The sequence below is a fragment of the Rattus norvegicus genome, chromosome 17 (genome assembly GCF_036323735.1).
Source record: "Rattus norvegicus strain BN/NHsdMcwi chromosome 17, GRCr8, whole genome shotgun sequence".
NCBI lineage: Eukaryota > Metazoa > Chordata > Mammalia > Rodentia > Muridae > Rattus > Rattus norvegicus.
In genome coordinates, this window is record NC_086035.1 from 652,723 (window position 1) to 669,242 (window position 16,520).

General features: G+C 42.6%; 1 protein-coding gene across 1 annotated transcript; it reads left to right on the top strand.

Moving 5' to 3' along the window:
- Positions 1-287: 287 nt before the first annotated feature.
- Fam240b (family with sequence similarity 240 member B) lies at positions 288-16,228 on the top strand. The gene is made up of 3 exons (NM_001400922.1): positions 288-629; positions 10,320-10,464; positions 15,653-16,228. The coding sequence occupies exons 2-3, from the start codon at positions 10,322-10,324 to the stop codon at positions 15,744-15,746; spliced, it is 237 nt and encodes a 78-aa protein (NP_001387851.1). The 5' UTR covers positions 288-629; positions 10,320-10,321; the 3' UTR covers positions 15,747-16,228.
- Positions 16,229-16,520: the final 292 nt, after the last annotated feature.

Below are 16,520 nucleotides of genomic sequence, written 5' to 3' on the forward strand. Positions count from 1 at the left end.
TTGATTGGAAAACACTCACGAGGGGTCAATTCCTTCCCAGCTGGTAGAGTACTAGCAGGCCGTGATATGTCATCACCGATTCTATTCAAGGATTAATGGCTCCAAAGAACAAGATGCCTCACTAAATCTTCCTGTAAGATTATACCCAAGTGTGGTTCGTCCCACCATTCCAATCCCCTTTGCACACTAAGGGGCAGAGAATGGCTTTTCACAAGTCACAGAGCAGCAAGGCAAATGGGTAATCCATGCGTGTTCTAAACTACATCTCTAGGTTCAGGCCAAGTCATAGCATTCATGAGAAACTGCCAAAACAGAAGCTCGCCTACTCAGGACCAGGCAGGGGCGGGAGAGATGGGATTTCTTTAGAGCCATCTCTCACCGTGAGGGAAGGCTACAGTATCCCAGGAGAGATATTGCCTGATTCTGCTACTAATTTGGCTCGAATGACCTTGAAAGGCTGAGGGATTTCTGTCACTCCTTCGACTCCATATATAAAAGGCTCCAACAATGAGGTTTCAGAGTAGCACCCGTGACTTTCCCCAAGCGGAGCTGAGAAGGCAGAAACCAGGACACTTGCCCTTCTTTACACCCTAGCAGGATATCAGTTCACCTGCGGATTCATCTTTAAGGTACTATGCGTCGAGCTTGTGTTGTCAGGCTGTGGGAGCACCGTTCTGTAGCCAGTTGAAATGTATGTCTTCGATGAGTTGAGGATTTTTGTTTTTGTTTTTAAGCTCTGGTTTTCTTTTCCCTAAATGTCAGCGGTGTGTGGATTTCAAGTTTGAGAGTGTGAAAAAGAGGAGAATCGGTGTCAATCTCACAGAGTGAGGCTCTGTGAAGATTAACCAAAATAAGGAATATATCTCATGTTGATTGATGGATAAATTTAGGCCCAAGAAGCACTCGTTAGAGGTGCCAGACCACAGAAGTGCCTCAGGAAGCCGATGGGTAGGAGGATTAAAAATTAATTTGAGGTTTTTACTTGACTGAGTGATCTAGGACTTGAAAATTTAAGCCGTATAATTTTGTTTGTGTCTTTACAATTGGCTGTCCTGTGTTCCTTCATTAGAGAGATTGCATGAGTCCTACAAAGTCAACTTACAACAAATGTTACCTAACTGGCTACTGTAAAGTTATCTGGCAGTGAGTTCTAGGACTCTTAAGGGAAGTTAATCAGTAAATTTGAGAACCACCCTAGCAAAGGGGCTTATACTTGTGATCCCAGCACTCGGGAAAATCATGATTTCAAGGTCATCCTCATCTATGTAGTGAGTTTGAGACCAGTAGGCTAGCTACATCAGACCTAGTTTCAAAAAAAAAAAAAAAAACAACAACAACAAACAAACAAAGTGAAAAAAAATTTTACAGGGAAAGAAATTGAGCCACTTCCACAAGAGGAGCAGTCTCTTTTGCTAAAAGTTGATCTACTTCTGTTTACCCTTCTCATATATACAAGGCTTCCAGATAGCCTCATTTGGAAATGAAGAAACTGAAACCCAAAATCCATACTATTTCAACATTGTAATATCTTACCTAGAACTTAATGCTGGCAACTTCCCTAACTATTCAAGTTAAGGGGACCCCAGGGAACACACACGCACACACGCATACACACATGCATGCCTTAGCTCATAAATTCATAATGAGGAGATATCTTTACCAAAATTTAAAAGAAAGCATATTTTCTTTTCAATTATAGTCAATTAGTCCCATAAAATAAAATGTATTGAAACAAGTATTTTAAAGCTAACTATAGCCTAGGAATGTAGGTCAGTTGGTAGACTGCTTGTCTGTATGTACAAGACTCTTGTTTCTACCTCTATATACATGTGTCTGTACTCATTTGTAGGGAGGCCAATGGTGGACATCAGGGTCTGGCTCTATCACTCTTAGTTTTATTCCCTTGAGACAGAGCCTCTCATTGAACCTGAAGATATGCATTGCACACTAGACCGGCTTGCCGGGGAGCCACCCGACCTGGGATCTGACTGTCTTTGTCCTTTGTTGCTCGGGTTACCGGCACAAGCAGCCATTCCCATCTTCGACCTGGGTATTGGGAACTCAAACTCAGATCTTCTCGTTGTTGCCTGAGACCTGAATTTTGTTGTTGTTGTTGTTTTTTCACCCTCATTCTGAGGATTGATCTTACACTCTAGTGTTTTTTACAAGGCAAGCACTTTATCAATGAGTGATCCCTCAGTGTCCTCAGATGTTTCTACAAGAAATGTTAAGATCGGAGTGACTAGGGCTCACTGCCTTGGAGGAAATATGCAGTCTCTTATCATTGTTCCTATTGAGAAAATAAAGGCATTGACGTGTGACATCTAAGGGCCACTGGTCTGGCAGTTTGTGGAAGGGGAGCAAGAGACGGTTTCTCCCAGAACCTAGGACATAGCTGTTTGGTCCACAGAGAGCTCACTAGTCCATGTAAGGATCGAAACTTGGACACTCAAAAACAAATCTGGCCAGCAGACATGTTTTGACATTCTGTTAGTGCTTTAAAGTGTCTTGAAATTCATTGCCAATATTTTAGAATAAGACTAAAACTTTAAATATATATATATATATATATATGAACTGAGTGCCATGTCTCCTAGTACTCCTAGAATCTTCAAGAGTCTTCTAAACACACTGTGCTTCTGGTTTTGTGGCCATTGGCTTGTATGGTTACTAAAACAATAAAGAACACAAAGTAAGGTTTTATTAAGCATTAACCATGCCAGAAGCTAAACATTTGGGCCCTGCCATTTCTTCAGCTAGGCTGACTTTGTGTGTACACATTATTCTACTTTACAGATGAGGAGATGGAGAAAATGCATAGAACCTGTAACTGCTAGTCTGGGGCTCTCTCTGGGACACAGGTAGATCCATGGTGTGGCTACCTGCAGGACAGAAGACCTCTAAATGCAGTGAAGATTCCTTAGCTAGAACACCTCTCGTAATTCACACCATCAACAAGTGGTAGAATGCATGTGTGTGGTATAAGTTTCCTTTTTTTTTTAATTTTTTCCATTCTATCTAAAAATAATTTAAAGTGTGTGTGTGTGTGTGTTTCTGGGATTAAGCATGCTAGCCTAGCACCTACCTCTGGGCTGCCTGGTCTTAGTCATTTTAAGGAGCAGTGGTCAGGTGCTTTGTAGAATGAGGCTGAATTTTAACCTGTCTGCCATTTTCTTGTTCCTTTGTTTATTCTTTTACAATGTTATCCATAATTTACATTCTTCGATCAAAGTCTCTTCTGACCTCTGTTATCCCCTATCCCTTTCCCCTCCCACCAAATCCCTGATTCTTGCCAAGTTCTCTGCCTATTTTTATATCCTTTTAAATTTTATGCGTATGTGTGACCTGCTGCGTTTAATTAGTGTAGCCTCCAGGAGCATGGGTTAGGAGTCATTTGCTTGAGTGGGAACAATGTAACCGATGTGTAATTTTCCTGTGAAAATGTACCGAAAGGACAATGCACCCTAAGGCAGCATTGTATGAAATCAACAATTACCACTTTGATTTGACCCTTACTCATTGGATAAGGTGTTCCTTATTTCTGCTCTGTAATATTACTATTTTCCCCTCAGCCACCACATGCCCCCATACTCAATAAGATCCATCAAAGCGGGAGCTGGTATCTTATTCTAAAGCTTCCACTAAGAGGAGTCAGCCTGAAGACAGAGCCATGGGGCTAAGCCACTACCATATACCTCCTTCAGGTTTCATTTGCTGTCTTTTGTCAAGCTCAGTGTGCCGCAGATAGACTGCCTTCTCGGTTTTCCAACCTCTTTTCTTCTACTCACATTCACTAGGAATCTCTTTCCTTTTGTTTACTTACTATAATCGTGTATATCAATCTGAAGTGTAATATGTTGTTTTGTTGCTCAAATTCTAATTTTGGTTCTTGATACAAAAGTCCCCTTTGCCCTTTCAAAGTTCCCTAAAGCTGTTTTTTTTTTTTAAGTTATCCATGTTTTTGGCTCTATAAAATGTTTAGTACAAAGGGTCTTAAAGTCGAAACAGTATCCTCAATTTATTTACAGATGTTGGGTTCTACATAAGAGTCTGTGGACTCAATGGGAAAGAAAATGGGGAATGTGGGGTTTTTTTCTTTTAAGGACATGAAAGTAAGTTTTTATTTTTTATAAACATTTTCAGTGTGTGTGAACTCACTCATAGCATGTGAGTAGAAGTCAGAGAAAAACTATGGGAGCTGGCGTTCTCCTTCCACCTGTGGGTCCTAGAGATTGAACTCAGTCTACCGGGCTCAGAGGTAGTCCTCTTTACCAGTTGATCCATCTGGAAGACTCTGGAAGAAATGCTTCTTTAACGTTTCACACACATCTCAAGATTACAAAACATCACAAGGATAACTCAATCCTGAAGACATGAGTAAGCAGTACAGTGCTCCCATAGCATGGGTTTGATTCTGAGCACTGAAGAAAGAGAGAAAGAAAGAAAGAAAAGAATTCAAAGAACCCCCATGACCACAAGCCCAGACACATCTCTTATCGCCTGCCTGCCTTATCTCCTTCTATATTTTTCTTATCCATTTTTTGAATAAGGTGATACATCATGACCTTTAACCCCTACATACTTCTGTGTGCTCTAAGAACAGAGCCATTCTCTAATACTCACAGCTCCATTGCTAATTGGAGAAATTTAGGCAATCCTGGGGGTTAACAGGAGGTCTCTCTCATATAGCACAGGCTAGCCTCCAAGTCCTAATCTTGCCTCCACCTCCCAAATACAGTGATTGCCTGCCTAACCCAGTGTCATCTTAAAGGAGAGAAATCTATTCTGTATAGCCATGATTTTTTTTGAGGAAACAAAAACTTAAACACACTGACCCTGATACAGTTGTGAGCATGAGAATCATATACAAAAATACTCAGAACAGGACCAGCAACATGGCTCAGTGAATAAAAGTGTTAATGCAATTCCTGGAGTCCACCAAAAGGTAAAGGAGAAAACCAGCTCCATAAAGTTGTCCTCTGACTTCCACAGGTATACTGTAACACACATGCCCTGCCCATTCAATAGTAGTAATGATAATAATAATAATAGCAATAACAATAATAATAAAATGTATTTTTTAAAACCAGAATGGCATGTATGAGACCTTCTGACCTCTAGACTTGCTTACATTGGCTGTTCTTGATTTTAAGCTGTTGGGGTAACAGAACAGTTAAGCTGAATGTCAAAACAAAGAAGTTGTCTTCTAGTCTTAGAGAACCTGAGAACCTTAGGAAACCAAGGAGACATGAAATACACCCACAGGCTTCCCTAGGAGGCCACTCCCTGCCAACTGCACATGACTGAGTATGAAATCAACAAGCTGAAACTCTTCCGGGCAGAGGTAAAAGACCTAAAGTTGGATTTTTTTTTTTAAGCCAGTTGTCCAAGAGAAGAGTGCAGACACCTGAGGTGAAAATTCCTCTAGTAAAACATCAGAGCTTAATATCAGTTCAGTAGCCCAGGAGAGACAGCCTCCAAAGGCTTGCACATCTACATGTGGCTCCATGTTTCTTACTTCTGAGCTATTGAAATACTGCTGGTCCTTCCCCTGAGATCGCAGACACTTTCCCATCTTCCCAATCCCCAGAGGAGGCAGGTGGATGGTGCAATGCCTTTGCATTGTCACAGTAGCACAAAGGTGTACGGATATGGTTGATGATTTTCTGCCTGTACCAGGGTAGGTACAGAGACAGCCAGTCACAACTGGGGGTGCTCATCAGTTCCCCCAGAGAAATCCAAATGGAACCCTTTAAGACATGCTTCCTGTTTTGGGTTTTTATTTTCCTAAAATTGCTATCAATTCCTTTTCTTGTTTTTGATATGAGGTCAAGTACCCCCATGCAGGCTTCAGACATGCTCTGTGGGGAAGGACAATCTTAAACTTCTGACCCCTCAGCATCTACTTCCCAAGGGCTAGAATTCTAGGTGGTTCATTTGGTACTGGGGATTGGACACGGAGGTTCGTGTATACTAGGCAAGCGCTCTGTCAATACAACTACATTCCCAGTCCACAACTCCATTTCTTGAGGACCCAAGCTGCCAGTGCCAGCCACTATTGTGTCACTTACAATTAGCACGGCCAGTGGAAGCAATAAGTATAAAACGGATTAAGAGCTAAAGAAACAAGAGAGAGGATCTGGCCTAAATTGAAATGCACTTTATGGTGAAGAAGTTGTCATATTGCTAAAAACCGAGCTTTGATCTCCCACCCAAACAAGCAGTCATGAATAGCCTGTGAGGGCTGGGGGCAGTTGCAACTGATGGCAACTCTCATTTTTAGTAGATCGGTCACTTTTTCAACATGCTTGGCAACACGCAGTGAACGTGTTTACTCAGTCTCCAGAAGCTTTGCTCAAGGCATCTGTCCAGGCTCTAACACTGGGCCTTGGACAAAAAGCGAGAGCCTCTTATTCTATCGTCTCAGGTTTTCTAATCCTAACAGCCCAGCAACAGAAACAAATAAACCTTAAGTGTGAGCCGAGTCAGTGAGGAACAAAGCATTTGATATCACGTATGAACCGAGGTTGACGAGAGCATGTGTAAGTGATGGTTCAAGGTGGCTAACATTTTCCATGCTTGCTATGGGTGGGCATCCTGCAAACATGTATGCTATGTTTGCAGAATAAAAAAGCAGCAGCCCACGAATGAAGTACCCTGGGCTGAGTCACAATTAGTCTCCGTCCACTGGGTCATGAAACTGGAATTCTGAGCACAAAAAGCTCCTGCTAGCTCAACTTCGTGGTAGCAACCAGCCCAAGGCTCTCATTCTTGGTTCCCTCATACATCTGACTGACAGAACACAGCCTATAGAGCTGGTATGCAAGTCAGAGGATGGGAGTTGTAATGCCCATATATCCCCTTATGGATGAGGTGAATGTGAGAAAAACCTCCAGTCCCAGCTATTACTGGAATGACAAGCAGTGGAGTCTGTGGCCAATTTGCACGCTCGAGTGTGGTATGAGAAAGACAGCTCTGAAGAAGAACTGGGAAGAAAAGTGGGAGGCAAAAGGAAACGTTTGGAGGGTGAGCTAAGATGAGCATAGCATAATAAATCTGAGGCCAGCCTGAGCTATATGAAACTACAAGTATGGAGTATAAACCTTTTCTTCCAGGTCAGCATAAACAGTATTTTTGTTTGTTTGGAGGGTGAGCTAAGAATTTTGTTACTGTTCTTTTGCTATGGCAAAATAGGACAAGATGCAACCTGAAGAAGTTGGGATTTATTTAGGTTAGGGGTTTCAGGCCACAGTGTTGAGAAGGCATGGTGGCAGGAATGCTAGACACTTTCACACATCACATCCGTAAGCAAGAAGCAGACAGCAGACGGAAAGTGGGTCAAGCTGTGGAGTCCCAGGGTTCGCAGTCCACAGTGACCCATTTCTTCCACCAAGGCTCTACCTCCTAAAGGTTCCACAGCCTGTCCAAACAGTGCCACCAACTAAGGATCAAGTGTCCAAATGCAATCAGACTGCAGCACTGAAGGCGGAAGTTCAAGGCTAACACGATGGATAAAGAATGCACCTCCGGGCCCTGAGGAGTAATAGGCAGGCTAGAATAGGTGTCCTCCATACCCAACTCACCTTCTAGTCAAACGGAGAGAAATCAGACTTCATGAGGTGACTAGCTGGGCTCTCCTCTCTTCTCCATGAGCTTCTCTGTTTAGCTTAAAATGTTCATTCTAAAAATTTTGATGAAAGAAAACATTTCTGTAAGTACTTATTTAACCAAACTACCCTTTCTATGAGTACCAAATATATGGTTTGAATTTTCAAGTTTTAGGAAAAGGGTTTGGGGCTATCGCACAGTTAATGGGATGCTTGCCTAACATCTGCAGGCCCTAGGTTCCATCCCCAGCATTGCATAAATCTCATGTGCTGTGCAAACCTATAATCTTTGAGAAGTGGAACAAGAAGATGAGCATAGCATAATAAATCTGAGGCCAGCCTGAGCTATATGAAACTACAAGTATGGAGTATAAACCTTTTCTTCCAGGTCAGCATAAACAGTATTTTTGTTTGTTTGTTTGTTTGTTGGATGGATGGATGGATGGATGGATGGATGGATGGATGGATGGATGGACTGTTTTTGTGTGCTTGGGAACACACATTCATGCATGTATGTGGGTGTCAGAGGACAACTTTTAAGAATCAGTTCTCTCCTTCTATCTTGTTCGGGCAAGATGTTTCTTGTTACTTCTGCTGCCTTGCACACTGAAGCTATCTGGTCCCACAGGTTTCCTGGTGATCTCCCTTTCTCCACTTCCCTTTCTGCCTTAGGAATGTGAGTCACAGCACATGGCTTTTTACATGCGTTCCAGAAATCAAACTGAGGTCATCGGCCTTATACAGTTAGTACTTTTACTCACTGATCCACCTTCTCGGTCCAAGCAATATCTTTTTATGCACGTATACCCCCAGGAAAATGAAATACCTTACGTTCTCCCGCAAGGCCAACTAAACCCACATGGAATCCAAGTGCATGGAAGGGCAACCATTCCGGCTTTTAGTTCTATGAATAAAAGTGTAAAATCTAATCTATTTTTGTTATTGGTTTCTCTTCCAATGTCGAGTGACAAGAAATTTCTCGGAATTCTTCACACTGAATCCATTGGCATGGACATAAAAGTAAATGAAGTTATGTATGCCCTTGGAGACAGAAGACTGCTGTGGTCTGGCAACAAGAGAGCCCAGGGTTCACACACACAGAGAGAGCACTGTCCCTGCCTAGAGAGATCTCAGTAAGTCACCAGACTAGAACACTTCTTTTACCCAGAAAGGACAAAAGAAATCCCCTCTCTGACCTTCTCTCATTCTCTAGGTCCCAGGATATCTTAAGAGACAATTTTTGTTTTCCTGCAAGTTCTTTTAATTAAAAAAAAACAGTCAGTTGGGAAAAAAAACATTAAATTGATTAAGAACAATTGAATACCTACTAAATGCTTTAAGCCACCCAAAATACCAAGACCAAATTCTTTAAAATGTGACCCCACTAAGTCACAAACATCTAAACACTGAGGTACTTGTCAGTCATAGGAGAGCTCTGAAATCCTTAACAGAGAGAGAAGGCAGTCCTTTTGCCTTTTTCAAAGGTCAGGGTGGGGAGGGAACCCTGAAACTGTGTGGGCTAAGCAAAGTTAACTAATCCTTCTGAGCATCAGCTTCCTCGTGTGCAAAATGGGAAATTAATTAGCTCACATTGGCCGTCCATAGTATAGAGTGTTCTATGAAGGTGGGCAGAGCTAGATTTAAACTCAGCTCTGTTTTAGTCACTGCTAACTACTCCTCAGCATCCTCATCTGGACAACGAGTGTAGAACCTACCCTCTCCCAAAGCAGCACCAAAAAGCAACAGCGCAATTGACAGAAGACGCCTCTCACACGTCCTGCTCAGAGAAAAGCAGAAGCCATTGTCACTGTGAGGAGAGACAGGGAAATACAGCATGCGTTAAGCAACTTTGGCTCGTCTCTGGGTTCAAAAGGTTTCTTTGCCTACCCACTTTATACCTATGCACCCTAAAATAAGTCAGAGGGTTTTTAACTATAATTAAAATGATTTTCAAACATAAAATCAAAATGTGGCAAAGAACTTATTTTACGTATAATGGGAACACTAGAAAGAGACTTCAGGCGAAGAGCTGGGGAGAGATTTACCAGGCAAAATGCTTGCTGTGCAAGCCTAAGAAGCTGATGTTGAATCACCGACACCCATGTTAAAGTCAAGTAGAGTGGTATTCCCCACACTGGGAGGATGCGGAGACAGACAGATTCCAGGAGCATATTGGACCCCCAGTCTAGCCAAATCAATAAGCTCCCAATTCAGTAAAAGCCCCTGTCTCAAGTGTTGATCTATGGTCTTCACATGAGCACACATAGGCAAGTGTACACACACTATGCACAATTACAAATGATTAAAAGATATTTTTAAATCAATAAATTTGTAGTAGATTAAAATTTGATTGACACCAACTATATCATTTGAACAATATTTATTTTAATTTCTGTGTTTTAGAATCATTTACATCACTACAATTTTTCAGTAACTTACAGTATAGTAAAATGACTAAAAGACAACAAAAAAGGGCAGCTGCAGTTTACCTTGAAGGGCCACAGATGACTTTTCTGCCATTGTTCAACTGTTTTCAGACTACTGTTTACATCATGATTATTCTTGTCTATGTGCAAAAGTAGACTCATCCCTTTGAGTATGTAATGACAGGGAATGTGTCTCTGAGCCTAAACTCAGCTGACTTCGAGCGTATCCCAAATCCAAATGCCTCTGCTTGCAGTACCAGGCTATACTTTGTCTTTCACTCTGCAGGGATGAACAGCCAGTACATGCGCAGGGAAGTCTTCTGCTGCGAGACCTGCGATGAGCTCAAAAGCTTCTGGGAAAAGGAGATCCGCAAACAGACTTGTTACCGAGAACTGGAAGAAGATCGCCAGGAGAGAAGCGCTCTGAGAAAGTATGGAGATTGCTTTTTCTGTCTTAGGTTTCCTTGGGAAATATACCAGATGTGGAGGGCGGCTCAATTCTTTTCATCATTCCCTGACACGAGCAGGTGGATGCTGGATGCTACAGTACAGGGGGAGGGAGCAAGAGCAAGATATCAGGGGAAAGAAGTGTGTGTTCAACTCGTAAATCCCGGAGAGGTATCTCCATACATTGCTCAGCTGCATCAAAGAAGGAGCAGGTTTTAGTCAGAACATAGGAGCCAGGGTAAGCCATATCCTTTGGGAATTTCCATGACAAGGCAGGAAAGAGGGGGTAGTTCAAGGTTGGCTAGTTTGAACAAACCCAGTGGGCTTCTGACTGGCTAGCCTCCAGTGCTAGCTCTCGGATGCTTTCCAAAGCGGAGCACAGTGGCAGGTGTGGAACTTGAATATGGAAAAGTCGAAGCTATAGACTTGCGTGTAGGTGGTTTGGAGATTGGCTGAGCCTTTTGCTGGGACTAAGAATGTAGCTTAGTTGTTAAGAGGCCTTACCTAGGTTGTACAAAGACCTGAGTCTGACGCCAGCACCAGATAAAGTATGATCCAAACACCTGTACCCCAGCACTGGACAGGTAAAAGCAGAAGGTTCAGAAGTTCAAAGCCATCCACCTACATTACACAAAACTCTGACTTATAAAAGAGGGTAAGGATTTAGTCCTGGGAGAGGCAGTCTCTCTCCAGCCATGACTGTTTTAAAAAGGAGTTAAAACATAAAATATGGAAAGTCAGAAATCAAGGTTAATAGAACCACTCATTCAATACTGCCACTGTCTGTTCCGGCTTTCTTTAATGCATCTAGCTGTCAACACTGCTAATATTTTACAGCCAGAGAACTATCTGCAGTGGAGGGCTCTCTTGCCCTTTGTAACAGGTCCAGTAGTATTTCTTGCCTCAAAACATGGACTGTTGGCAGGATTCCTAGTCCACATTGAGGTAAAGGTTCCTGGAGAGAAAAGTGATCTCTACTGAGAACCTATAGCTTACAGATATCAACAATAGTTTCTTCAACATAAACAAAAGTCAAGTTCTGGGTTGTCCAGATGGCTCAGCAGGTAAAGGCACTTGACACTTAAGTCTGAAGACCTGAGTTTGTTCCCCACAACCAACATTTGATTGAAGGAAGGGATTGACTCCACAAAGTTTCCCTCTGACCTTCATATATTTGTCATGGTACAAGCACCCACATATACGCAACAAGCACACTATAATAATTAATAATTTAAATAAATATGTTCTGTTTCCTGAAATTGTTTACTCAAGAGCTAGGTGTGGTGATACAAGCTGTAATCCCAGTACTTACGATATGGAGGTAAAAGTATCAGAAATTCAAGATCATACTCAGCTACCTACAGAATTCAAGACCAGCCTGAACTACATATAGCCTGTTTCAAAAATAAATGAATTAAAGTAAGAATAAGGTAAAATCCCTTCTTCAGCTCTTTACAACCGTAACCCCAGCATACAAGGCCAAACTAAGTTTCAGGGTTAGCTTGACGGGTATGTCTGTATGAAAAAACAGTTCGTGAAAACCTTCCACATCTGGAAAGATGAGTTTTGGAGGGAAGGTATGTAGTCTTTCTCTCATTGACAAATGAATTTCTTCTTTTAATTGAGAGTCTATAGAAAAGGAATAATTTATTTACACAAGAAAGCATGAATCCTATGAGTATCATGGGTCTAATATAAGACCCTCTCTTGCCCTCACAGGCCAGTTCTTCACAGCAGCAGGAGCAGCTCAACTCCTCAGAGTCTGTCTAGGTTCTTGTTCCTAAAGTAGGAACAGTCCTACTTAAACATGGACTCGCCAATGAGACAGTAGCTCATGTCGTCCAGAATGGCCTCAAACTGGCTATATATCTGAGGATGACCTTGAATTCCTGATCCTTCTGCCTCCATATCCCCAGCACTGGGATTGCAGACGTGAGCCACCACATCCAACTTTCTGTATCATCTAAACTTCTAAAAGTTTTTGAAGCCCTAAAGAAGAGGCCTCCTCTGTATCTAGAGAAGAACTCTGTCTCTCTTCCACCTATATCCCTGAGTGTCACCAGAAAAGTTATCACCCCTTGATCTCACTTAGAAGAAGAAGGCCTAGATAAGCATCTGCCCCATGTTGTGTCTGGAAAGTAGCTGGCTCTCCTGATATCCTTATTCCTGCCTCCCTTTGCTTGGGCCAAACCAGCATGGACACCTGAAGGCTCTCTCTGACCATTGCAGTTCCTTCTCCCTCTGTTCCTTCTCCCACAGTTCCTTCCCTAAATCTACTTTTGGAAAGACTCCCAAGTGAGATGCATAAGACCAGGTATGTGACGGAAAAGCAGCAACCCTGGGCTCAGATCCTCACTGCCCCCAGTGAGTACATGTTAGGGCTTGAGAATCTCACCGCCCTGCTTCCTAGCTAAGCCTAGTTAATTCTACTTATCAAGGAGAATCAGAGTATCCAGATATTAACTGCCACTACCCACCCCAATAAATCGAAAGGATCCAGAACAACAAATAAACATGATTTGGTCTTCATTTGAAAAGTGAAACCAGTATTTTCAGGCTAAAAGCAAAGACTTTAATACCAGTTATATTGCTCTTCTCATGTATCCGGATATCATTTTTAAAGATTTTTCTATTTTAACTTATGTATGTGTGTGAGTCTTGTGTGTGTGTGTGTGTGTGTGTGTGTGTGTGTGTGCACAAAGATGCAGTGTCTGTGGTGGCCAGAAGAAGGTACCAGATGCCCAGAAGCTGGAGTTACAGGCAATTGTGAGTCGCCTGATACGAGTACTAGGCAAATACATCTGTGTACCTCTGCAAGAGCAAGTGCTCTTCACCACTGAGCCATCTCTCCAGGCCCTCTACACTCATGTTTTACCCAGCCTTCCTCCCACCAACCACCTATGCACTTATTGTCACCAGCTTACTGAGAACCTAAAACTGAAAGAAAGTGGAACAGGGATTCAAAAGAGTGACCAAAAAGGAGCGGAGATCTGAATACCACAAACCACATTGAAAGGTCATTTCGGTCAACAAGAACTCAGGCCTTCACTGATTAGCAATCGGGGTGGGGCTGCTAATGAAAGCTAACAAATGTGTTGTGAATCCCAGATTCTGACACCATCTTCCCACAATAAATGATTATCCCGTACGTATTGGTTTGGGTCTGTTGTGGTTTGCCTTGGAGTTCTCTCTGAATTTGTAAAATAAAGGCAAGAGCTCGAGATTTGGGCAGAGGGAGGAGTCGGGCGAGAGAGGGGAGGAGTCAGGAGAGGGGAGGAGTCCGGAGGGGGAGGAGTCGGGAGGGGGAGGAGTCAGGGGAGAAGAAAGGAAAGCAGCGAGGAGAGAGTCGTCGTGGGAGAAGGAGAAGCTGGAGACCTGGCAAATAAAAGGTGCAAGGGATGAGGGATTTGGGAGCTAGGAATAGGACAGTGTAGGGTGGATCTGCCCAATCTAGACGCTAGATTGTTTTCATATTAATTGAGTTGCGTTTTCTTTGTACTGGCGGATTCGGGTTGGAGAGGAAACTGCAACAAACTGCAACATGGGTCCTCTAAGAGGATCGGATTAGATGTGCTGGAGATTTGTCAGGAAAACACTTATGAGAGAAAAACGGGGAGAGAAGTTGCCATTTGGTGACAAATGCTTCACACCTGGATCTACCCATGCACATACATTTACCATGTGTACATTTACCATAAATCTCATTGACAGGAAAGCTGTGCCACACACAACTCATGGATAATAAAATTTATAATGCCCTTCATGACAGATTCAGCACAGCGAGCTGATTCTCACAGTATGACTTTAATAGGCTTTGCTGACCTCTCGTATCTGTGGCCAACAAATGGTTACAATTAAATCAAGATTTGACAAAATCAAGTAAGAAATCAGTGCTCGTTTGTTATCCACCTCAGTCAGGAATTCCTATCATTGATTGTAGTAGCATTTAGTTCTGAACAAATATTTCTTCAAGTTTTTGTGATTATAATATGATACCTTTACGTTAATACAGACTGTACCAAGCAACCCACCAAGCTTGATGCATCACCCAGGCAGCCAGCCTTGTCAGAGAGCCCGAGAAAACCCTGGGTGTAATTGGAGGGGGAAGGTTTCAGTACAGAGCCTTTCAAAGATGCATGACAAGGAGAGCCTGTGAGTCCATAAGACTCTGAGATTGGACAGTTTGGTAACAATTAAAACACAGATGAAGCTAGGCGTTGTGTTGAAGGCCAAAAGGAAAGTAGAATAGATGAAAATATGGCAAGAATGGAAAAGAGTACATTCATCTTGATTTTGCTCATAAGAGAAACAATGTGAATACATTTTCCTTTCTTCTTTATATATTTTCATTTTGCTCTACATTCTGCCTCACCTCCAGATTCTTCCAGATTATGTTGCTTAAAGATTTTATTTTCATTTTGTGTGCCTGAGCGTGTGTATGTATGTGCCTCCGTGAATGTATAGGTACCACACATACACCTAGTATCTGAAGAGACCAGAGGAGGGGATGGAATCCCCTGGAACTAGATAGAGTCGTAGGGGGCTGTGAGCTGGTGTGGGGGCTGGGACCCAACCCAGGCCCTCTGCAAGTGCTCTTAACTGCTGAGCATCTCTCCAGCCCCTCTTCTCATCCTTTGATTGATTGGAAACCACAATCTTAGTTTGCATTTTCTATTGATCCGTCTGCCTGTTCCTTTTTTCAGGGTGTGTTAACAATGGTGACATTGTATCAAATAAGACTTAAAATCAGGTCCTCTAAGGCCTCCAACCTCATTCTTCTTCAAAATTTTTTTGACTAATCTACTTCTTTTCTTGCTTTTCCACATAAAATTCATTAATTTTTTTAATGAAGTCTTGCTATGTTTACCCAGGCTGACTTCAATCTCTTATACTCAAGTAATCCTCTTGCTTCAGTCTTCTGAGAGGCTGAGCCCTTGTTGGTGACTATAAACACACTTCAACTGGAAGTTTGACTGGAATTTCATTGAACCCAGTATTAATTTGGGAGGGCTAAGTTAAATCTACCTATTCACTTATTTTTCTAGCTATTCTATGCTATTTCGGCTCTTTACTCATTGCCAAGAGCCATGGGCTTTATGAGAAATGAATGGAAAACGTAAACGGACCAGAAGTTGGCACTAACCAACTGCATGTGTGATGTCTCCTCCTCAGGCTCAGAGAAGAATGGAAGGAGAGATTGGAGAAGAGGCTGAGGATGCTGGATAATCCTGATGACAAGGAAACGCAGGCTAACCCTGAGAGCTGAGTGCTTCTGGCAAACCCTCAAGGGCATCTCTTTCTAAGAGGAAAAAGACTTTCCCGAGTTATAGTGACTTACTAGGCAGAACTTCCCCTATTGGCTCCCCCATCTGAGAAAGGATTTACATGCAAACCCCACCGTGTGCTAGTGGGGACTGTTGTTTTCCAGCTCACCCCTCCTCTTCCCAGACAGGACAGGGTGACTGCAGGGGTAGGATTCTTGGGTTGTTTTATATAAAAAGCACTTTGTGTTAGCACCCCTCCCCAGGTTTCCAAGGTCCACATAGTATAAGCTGGTCCTGCATTCTCCCCTCATCTTGAAATCTAAATGCTTTCTCTGAGCTTGCCCGGGGCAATGACCTTAACGAAATCTGGCTCCCTACAACTCCAGAAATTGGTCACAAAACCTTTGTCTCCTTTCTCCATTTTCCTGCAAACAGAGATGCCGGCAGAAATAAAGCTAGTACGAATTTTGAAATTTTAACAATATGACCTGAAAATAGACTGAATTCATTTTCTCTTCCTATAAACTTGGGGGGGGGGTCTTTTATGATCGTGTTTTATTTGGGCACACTCGATGAAAGTAGAACCGTGGCTAAATAGTCTTGTTTGTCTCACCCTCATCCATGCTCACCTCAAAATTGACTGCCGCTGTCAAGACCTTCCACATTTGTCTTGGTCCGTTCTCTGCTGGTACAGCAAGTGTTGGCTCCGGAATCCTCAGACACATTCTGGAGCTCTGAGTCATCCTCACTTAGCTTCCTGCCTGGGCCTGAACAAG